The sequence below is a fragment of the Macrobrachium nipponense genome, chromosome 1 (assembly GCF_015104395.2).
Source record: "Macrobrachium nipponense isolate FS-2020 chromosome 1, ASM1510439v2, whole genome shotgun sequence".
Classification (NCBI taxonomy): Eukaryota; Metazoa; Arthropoda; class Malacostraca; order Decapoda; family Palaemonidae; genus Macrobrachium; species Macrobrachium nipponense.
This window is the reverse complement of record NC_087200.1, coordinates 130,033,134-130,042,924: the sequence shown is the minus strand read 5'-3', so window position 1 is coordinate 130,042,924 and position 9,791 is coordinate 130,033,134. Positions and strand designations below refer to the sequence as shown.

The window sequence follows — 9,791 nt, the reverse complement described above, 5'->3', positions numbered from 1 at the left end:
CTGTATTAGTATTCAGGGGAGAGAATCGTAATATTGTAGCAGTTCTAGTTACGGGGACGAATGGAGCATGTTTTGTGACACTCCTTGGTTTAAGTCTGTATCTGGCTTAATCGGTACACTCATTCTGTTGTAACATGTAAGCGCAAACGTATTTTTTTTTTGTTCAACAGTGTCTAAAGTAAATGAGTTGCAATATGATATTAGCCAGTAGTCAAAGCTTTAAATATACTCCTAACACGGTTTCGGTTTCGTAACTATGGCCGCAAAGAGGATTTCGTAACAATATTTTTTCTATGGCCATTGCTATTAAACTCTCTCTTATTTCTTCAAAGGGTTTCTTCTTGGTTTCATCATCGCCGGTACCTTTCTTCTCTTTTTCTTAATGTGTTACTTCTCTTTCCTTTCTTCCTTTTCTCCTCTCTTCTGCTCATTATATTCCTTTATGCACTCCTTCATATCTCGTTGCAGTTCGGGGCTTTCCCTCAGCTGTGCCTGCAATCTTTAGGGACTCAGTTTTCTCTCAATTATTTATTTTCAGTTCCTTTGCCATTTTCAGTAATGAATTTCGTTTGGGCATAAATGACACTGACACTTCCAGGTCTTTGAAACACATTCTCTTGTGAGAGGAATGAAGGATTTTATTGCTATGATTTTGAACTCGCGTATGAAATGTGGGAAGAGCAAGGGGTCGTCAGCATTCCACTTTTTTTATGATTGAGAGTTAGTTACACATGCATATAGTTGTGTTAATGTCTGAGAAGTGAGGTTCTCCTTTGAAAAATGATTGTTGATCTCAAGAATGGGAATTTTAGTAGGAATAACACTGGGAATTTTAGGGGGAAAGGACCCTTCCTATCAAATTTGAGAATAGGGATAATGATCAATGGGTGTACTATCATAAGATGATAGCGCGGTATAATCTTGTGAATTGACACTAATGAAATGAATTGTAAAGGTTGTGGCCACAGGTAGTCGTAGATAACCTTGCTAATCGTTTGCGGATGTAGCAGGATATCGACAAACACAAGAATAAAATAATAGATCTTGTGCAGTAAAACGAGGCTTTTAATTATATTGTTTCGTCATTGAGAGAGCTTTCATAAGCATCAGCTGATTCAAAGGACCTTGAATCCCAACCAGATTATGGCATGTACTATTTATTTAATATTTAGACATACATATGTTTTAAAATTTCCAGTATTATTAATCAGTTGTGTAGCAAGCTTATCCTTTCAATATTTTGTCCAAGGTCTGTGGCGCAAAGAACGAGATTTGCACCTTCTGTTAACAACCGTTAACAACCTTAGGCGATTGCTAATATATTAATTGCCTACTCCAGGTTATTAAAGAAGAACTTCAAATAACTGCAGTTATGTCTCTTTGAAACTAATGGACGAGTGGTTTTCGCGCTCGGCTGCCAATCCGGTGGTCCGAAGTTCGATTCCTGGCTCTGCCAACGCGGAATCAGAGGAATTTTTTTCTGGTGATAGAAATTCATTTCTCGCTATAGTTTGGTTCGGACCCCGCAATAAGCTGTAGGTCCCGTTGCTAGGTGACCAATTGGTTCCTAGCCATGTAAAATATCTAATCCTTCGGGCCATTCCTAGGAGAGCTGTTAGTCAGCTCAGTGGTCTGGTAAAACTAAGATGTACTTATTCTTTTTGAAACTTATGTAAACCAAAAAGGTGAGACGCAGCTTTGTGGAGTTCATATTTTATTTGTCATAGCCGTCATTTGGGACTAGAAACATAATTTAATAATATATATTAATATAATATATATATATTATATATATATATTTGAATATATTATATATATATATATATATATATATATATATATAGAGAGAGAGAGAGAGAGAGAGAGAGAGAGAGAGAGAGAGAGAGAGAGAGAGAGAGAGAGAGAGAGAGAGAGAGAATGTTTAGTTCTGATGTCAAGACGTTCCTTAGAAAATCAAGGTTACTGGTAAAATGAAGACGTTGAATTTGTTATGGGAGAATATTGAACGCTGCATGTCTAGGTCACTGGAAATAACAAAGAGAAGAACACCACCTCTGAATATATCATTGTTAATTCTCTCTCTCTCTCTCTCTCTCTCTCTCTCAAGCAGGCTAAAATATGGCGTGCAAAATAAACTTCATAAACTTTATTAAGTATCGCTAATTTCCGAGTCTAGTCTCGTTTATCACGTTAAGAGCAGTACGAAAATTTCTACATAAATAAAAGCAAGCATTGCGCTAAAAGCTCTTAATTTCATCGAATCGTAATAATAACCTCGAGTTCTCTTTCTCTTTCGCTTTGTACACCCACGGCCGTAACTCACTTTTGGAACGAAAGAATGAATCAAGTCCGCTGCAGCCTCGAAAACACCGGAAATGGTCGCTTAAGAGGCGGCAGAAAACAAAGAAGACACGCTTAAAGCCTTTGAATGAAGTACAAGTAATGACTTTAAAGCATGGAAGGTTTAGATTTGTCTGGCGTCATAAGTCTTGAAGTAATTCAGCAGTGACGTCCAGTAGAATAGAATTCCCGTTGGGGAACTTGATGTCTTTGGGTGTTTCCACAACGATTTTTCAAAAGTCATTTTCATTATTATCTGCTTTCCGGACTTATGTATGCTAGCTGTTTGAACGTTTAAGTTTTTACTCTGTTAAATATTGTTCTTTCGGCAAGAATAATTTCTGACCGAGGCTTTTGCAACAATAGAACCTTAAGCATTCCATTTTTAAAACATTAATTTCAATTGTATATATATTGAAAAATTATATATATATACTATATATATATATATATATATATATATATATATTATATATAGATATATATATTTTTTTCTTTTTACCAAAATAAATTCTGTTAAGGTTTTCAAAGCATGTATTAGTGTATCCTTTGTAAAAGTTGCGGATGTATGGAATCAGTTTACCGTGTTGCTTAAAATGATTGCGTTACATAATTGTGAACAAGATAATAGAAATCCTGTAGTATAATTACTTATTCGCCATTCGTGTTCATTTCATTTCATATAACATCCGTTAGTCTTGCATTTTGACTTAATGGACTGTGATATGCAACTAAAATTAAGTCATGGTAAAAAAAAGTAATTGCTTCTAGTTACCCAGTTATGGGAGGCAATTACGAAACTGTCACCTTCGCAAATGGTTATAATATCACTTGTATAAAATGACCAGTCAAAAAATGGTCGGTTATAAAGAAGCGTACATTTTACTTCATAATAACATAGAATGAAAATTATAATTATGAAATGCCTTATTTCGCGTAGGGTTATTTTTTCACCATTCATTTTTCTTATCTTTTTTGCCCTCACCGAAAAAAAAATTCTTGCGCCCACACACACACACACACACACACACACACACACATAGTGTGTGTATGTAATTGTTTTAAAACCTACATGCATAGAGTTGGTCTTATCAGTTCATATCGCCTGACAAAAAAGAAAAAAAAATATTCTGCATGTCCTCTTGAGGTACGAGAAGGAAAACGGATGAAGTATTATATAAGCAACCTACATGTCTTGTCCCTATTTTTTGGATTTCATTGGTGGTGATGACCTTTGATTATCTGTCTCATTGATCTCATTTTATCTGTAGTTTTTAACCATGAAAGTTAAAGATTTGTTTCCATAAATCGGATCCAAGGGATTTTTCTTTAACTTAAGGTACCTTTGGCGCATAAATTTTCTCCTGTTGACACAAGCAAGAGAGTATTTTGGTTTTATTTGCCAGCCTCAGTATTGTTATTCAGCGCAGTATTTTATCTTTATTAGTTACCTGATAAATATCACCAAAGAAGGTAACTGCCAATTTATTTTTACGTTGGAATGGGCTTTCTTTGCTCATGGCCTTGCTTTTGTATTTGTGTGCCGAAGGAATGGGAAATTGAAATGAAATCCTTATCTTGCTCAATTTTGCAGTAAATACTAGAGTGGTGAAGGAAAATCAGAAGGCAGGGGGTTACCCGTGCGGCCATTAAAGTTTGATAATCAAATAAATAATAAAAAATGACAAAAAATTGTCAAAATATTTTAGTATTAGGAATAATTTTTAACAGATACAGTACAAATAATACAGGCTATTTCTTATTGTAGATTTAAATTGTAATTTTAGGCCTGAGTACCGGTGGTGTTTTTAAGCTGGCACCTTGGATCGGTGCCCACTTGCACAGCCCATCATTCAGAGGCTTTGCCTTACCAGGTGCCCCGCTGATTGTTAATGTTGTCTGCTGATAATATATTTGAACCCACGGGTTATGGTGCCTGCCGGTAAATTTACTGAAGCCATATACCTTATACAGCCTGCTGGTAGATTTTTAAAGTTATTTCTTACGTGCTTGCAGATAACTTTGTTGAAGCCATGGCATTTATCCACCTGTTGAAGCTATGGAATTTGCTGCCTAATGATAGCTTTGTTGAACCCATTGCTCATGCATGTAGCTATGGCTTACACCCCTGCTGGCAATTTTATTGAAGCCATGGCTTATGCTGCCTACTGATTACCTTATTGAAATTATTGCTTATTCATCCTGCTGGCTATTTTATTGAAGCCATGGCTTATGCTGCCTACTGATTACCTTATTGAAATCATTGCTTATTCAGCCTGCTGGCTATTTTATTGAAGCCATGGCTTATATCCTCTGTTGGCTATTTTGTTGAAGTCATGACTTATGCCCCATGCTGGCTATCCATGGCTTACGTGCATTGCTGGTAATTATGTTGAAGCCATGGCTTATGTACATTGCTGGTAATTTTGTTGAAGCTATGACTTAAATGCTGCCTGCTGATACCTTTGTTGAAGTCAAGGATTATGCCATCTACTAACAACATTCTTGAAGGTATGGCTTATGCTGCCTGCTGGCTATTTATTTGAAGCCATGGCTTACACCTGTTGTTGGATATTTTGTTGAAGTTTTGGCTTACATGGCATGCAGGCTAGTTTTTTAAAGCAATGACTTACACTCGCTGTTGGCTATTTTGGTGAAATCATGGCTTATGTCCCCTTCTGGATATTTTATTGAAGACATGGCTTAAGTCCCTTGCAGACTATTTTGTTGCTTCCATGGCTTATGCCCCCCTGCAGGTTAGTTTTTTTGAAGCCGTGACTTATACCCACTGTTGGCTCTTTTTTTGAAGCCATGGCCAACGCCGCATGCAGGCTATTTTGTTGAAGCCAAGATATAGATAAATCTAGACCTTGTATTAGGTTGCGTTCACACCAAATGCGTCGCGTCGTGTCGCATCGCTTCGAATCACGCTAATTCATGACTCACCGTGAATCGGCAACCCAGTTTTACACTGCTTTCTATGGGCCTTTGAAAGAAACCGTTCACACCGAATGCATCGAGTGACGTCAGTCGCGTCGAGTCAAGTCACAAATAGAGCTGGACCTATTTTTGACGTCAAGTCATAATGAGTCAGGTGTCATTTGGCCTTAAATGGAAATGGGGATGTTAGGATTTTCTACGTTATTTCTATATTGCATTTCAATTTACGAACTAAGTTATGTTTTAATAAAATTGTACTCCTTTATACCTTATTTTCACTTTTATATAGGACAAAATTTAATGTAATTAAATTTCGTTTTATCTTTTCTTTGTATCCATATGATATAAATTTAAAATCTTAAAACTTACCTACCTATAGTTTTTGAAAATCATTATGATTGAGTAGTTGATTATTATACATAAATATATATATTATTTCTCTTGATGTCTCGGCTAATTCATTTAGAATTGTATCTTTTAGTTATCTTGTAAAAAAAAAATAAAGCTAGCAGAAAAATCCTGCATGGAGAGAGAGAGAGAGAGAGAGAGAGAGAGAGAGATATTTCAGCAATTTATAACAACAAGAGACAAGGCATAATTAAAAACCTTTCAGATTATTTCCCGCTATATTTGATAAATCGAAATATCTCTTGTAAAATATAGAAGATCAAAGAAAAGTCTAGGATTGAGAGAGTATATGAACTGGGTATGGCTTCTGCAGCTTGCAGGTAACACACTTCAGCTGTTGTCGGGACCTTGTTGTCCAGAAGTCTAACGCAGGAATAGTCATCTTGTTAACTGTGGCTGTCTATTTACTGGCGAGGTTCCTCCTGAATGCTGATGATGGAGCTGAACAGCCTAAGGAAAAGGAACTGAACGAGAGAATTGTGGCCTTGCGAGACGCCATCCAGTGCCAGAGAGAGCAGCAGGTGAACTTGGACAGGATAATTCTTCAGCTTCAACAGAGGCTCGACTACCATGAAGAGATTCAGAAGGCGGGCGAAAAGGAAGAATGCACTCGTGCGATCCAGATCACTCAGGAGGTGTTGCAACAGCAGGCCTGGCAAGACAGGGCCCACTCGCTCAAAGCTGAAACGTTGTTTCTGAAGAAGGAGATCGATCATGAGAAGAGGGACAAACGGCAGCTGGAAAGACAAGATCCTCAAGATGACAGAAGAAAATCAGCAGCTGAAGGACAATGCAAAGGAAATTGGGCAGAGAAACGATGCCCTATGTGAGAGGATAAGGGAATTGACAACGTAGTTGGCAGAGGCAAACTGCCAGGTTGAGAGGCTCGAGAAACTCCTACAACCGAAGGAGAAAGACCTGCAGCTAAAGACCAAAGAAGCAGCGCGGATGGCGAGGCTTATCCAGGAATAAAAAAACGCTACCGAAGCAGGAATCTGACAGGAAAGACCTCGAGGTCAAGTCCCAGCACCTGCAGAAGCAAGTGGAAGACCTCACGAAGGAAAAGTGTGGACTCCAGTGTGAAGTTCAGGTTGCGAAACTCAAGAGGGGCAAGCTGACATGCCTGACATGCCTTCTAGAGGAACGAAATTGTTGCTTGGAGTCGCTGGAGACTAAGACCGGTGTCCAGGGCGAATGGAACGACCAGCTGGAAGATGAGGTTCAACAGCTGCGAGGAGCTAAGAAGAAATTGGTGTGCGGCCTCAAGAACCTCGAGGAGAAATACGGACAACTGGAGAAGGATAACTGTAAACTGCGGGAGCAACTGTCGATCTTCAAGGAATGGCGTGATCAAGTGTTCATTGGCCTCACTTAGACGGATCAGATGTGAACAATTTGAGGAGAATGTTTGCTGTATGGAAAGTTTGATGTTTATTTGTAATAAGTTTGCTTTGTTCATCCTTGAAGGAAATTGAACTTGAACGGAAATAAATATGTTAAAATGTTTTCTTAGAGTTTTATTGATTCCTGAAAGGGAAAGGAAAATTGGAGGATTGTAGAAACCGTGAGGAAAATGAGAAGATTAGTGGAGTGCCAGGAGAAAGAGCAGAGGATTCAGAGAAGCCCCAGGAGAATTGAGAGGATTCGGTAGGATTCGTGGAGTGCCAGGAGAAAAAGCAAGGATTCAGAGAAGCCCCAGAAGAATTAAGAGGATTCAGTAGGATTTGTGTAGTGCTGGGAGAAGAAGAAGATTGAGAGAAGCCCCAGGAGAATTGAAAGGATTCAGTGACATATTCTGTTCTATGGCTAAGGAAAGGTGTTGCTCTCTTCCGGGACGGCGGGCAAGGCCCGCCATGGGCCCTGGGATGGGTGGGCCCAGTGTCCCGGGATTGAGTGGGTGAGGCCCTCCATGTGTCCTGGGACACAGGGTGGGCCTTGCTTGCCTGTCCTGGGACACATGGAGGGTGGGCAAGGCCCGCCCTGTGTCCCGGGATGGGAGGGCGAGTCCCGCCACGGATATCGGGACGGGAGGGCGTGGCCCACCACAGGTCCCGGGACCGGTGGGTGAGGCACGCCACGGGTCCCGGGACACGTGACCGAGGCCCAGCATGTGTCCCAGGAAGGGCAGGCGAGGCGCCATGGGTCCTGGGATGGGTGGGCATGGCCCCCCACGGGTCCCGGGATGGGCGAGTATGGCCAGCCCTGTATCCCGGGATGGGCGGGCATACCCGCCACAAGTCCTGGGAACGGGGATGCGAGGCCTGCTGCCCGCCACGGGTTCCAGGAGGGGTGGGCGAAGCCCGCAGTGTGTCCCTGGATGAGCGGGTGAGGCCTGCCACATGTCCCAGGAGGGGAGGGCGAGGCCTGCCATGGGTCCCATGGTGGGTGGGTGAGGCCCGCCAAGTGTCCAGGGACGGGTGGGCGAGGCCCTCCATATGTCCTGGACCTTGTGTACCAGGACGGGCAGGTGAGAACCGCCACAGGGCCTGAGATGGGCGGGTGAGTCCCGCCAAGCGTCCTGGGACAGGCGGGCAAGGACTGCCTTGTGTCCTGGGACGAGCCCATGAGGCCCTCCATGTGTCCTGGAACTGGCGGGCGAGGCCCGCCACATGTCCTGGGATGGGCGGGCGAGGCCTGTTCTGTGTCACCAGGACGGGTGGGCGAGGTCCGTTCTGTGTCCCCTGGACGGACGGGCAATGCCAGTCTCGGGTCACGGGACGGGCAGGCGAGGCCTGCCTCGGGTCATGGGATGGGCGGGCAAGGCCTGCATAGGGTCGCCTGATGGGCAGGCGAGGCCTGCCTCGGGTCGCGGGACGGGTGGGCAAGGCCTGCCTCGGGTCGCGGGACGGGCGGGCAAGGCCTGCCTTGGGTCCATGATGGGCGGGTGAGGCCTGCCTTGGGTCCATGATGGGCGGGTGAGGCCTGCCGTGTGTCCCGGGATTGGCAGGCAAGGCCTGCCACGGGTCCTTGGACAGGTGGGTAAGGCCTGCCACAGGTCCTGGGACAGACTGGTGAGGCCCGCCATGGGTCCCGGGACGGGCGGGCAAGGCCTGCCACGGGTCCTGGGACGGGCGGGCAAGGCCTGCCACAGGTCCCGGGATGGGCAGGTGAGGCCTGCCCCGTGTCCCTGGATGGGCAAGCCCTGTGTCCCGGGATGGGCGGGCAGCCCGTCACAGGTCCTGGGAAAGGTAGGCGAGGCCGCCATGTGTCCTGGGACAGGCGGGCAAGGCCTGCCACGGTTCCCAGGTAAGATGGACGAGGCCCGGCATAGGTCCTGGGACGTGCAGGCGTGGCCTGCCGTGGGTCACGGGACAGGCTGTTCCTTCCCTAACAAAAGTGATCATTAGTTGAAAGCCACAATAATTTATTGATGATGTATTTTACAAAATAAAAAAAGGTTACAAAACTGGGTGCTTTCGGACGTTGTGCTAATGATCGAAAGTTTACTGTTTTTAACCTTTTGTATTTTGGAAAAATACACTAGAAAAAATAATACCTTTCTGAAACTTGAATAAAGACCTGCATAATCTTTCACTTATATTTCTCATCTTGCTTACTATCCTACCTAAAATTTCTTTCTAGTAGATTATAACCACACCATAGGCATTTCTTGAGTTTACATCTCCATCCCTTTCACTAGAATTCATTAAATCAGTCATTTGCTACATCTGTGAAGTCAGCTGTCACCAACCACTCTTGGGATTAAGTTAAACCATTTTCTTCAGGAAGCTTTACAGTAGTGCACATGTTTTGGACATTTAACTGGGCTGCATACTTTACATGTTGCCTCTGAGTTCCTGGCACAATGATTTGGAAGCAGTTTTGGTGTTATATTGCATTCATTTGCCGTTTTATCCAACATTTATTGTACAGAAGCAGATGAAATAGAATCTCCCTTTTCTGTGTGAAATCTATATTCCATAAAAATTTTCCTTATTAGCTTAATCATGTGAGGCACATCAGCAAAGGCAAATACGCTCATTTGCGCATAGATTTTTAAAAGGAACTTTAAAATTCGCTTTCTTTAGGCAATCGCAAGAAACTTATACCTTGCCCTTTGGTGTTATTCTCTTAGTTATTGCAACCGTAAACTGAGCAATGAA

General features: G+C 42.8%; 1 protein-coding gene across 1 annotated transcript; it reads right to left on the bottom strand.

Moving 5' to 3' along the window:
* Positions 1-8,398: 8,398 nt before the first annotated feature.
* LOC135218933 (collagen alpha-2(IV) chain-like) lies at positions 8,399-8,893 on the bottom strand. Its single transcript, XM_064255375.1, has one exon. It carries the CDS (start codon positions 8,891-8,893, stop codon positions 8,399-8,401), a length of 495 nt encoding a protein of 164 aa, XP_064111445.1.
* Between the last annotated feature and the right edge of the window lie 898 nt (positions 8,894-9,791).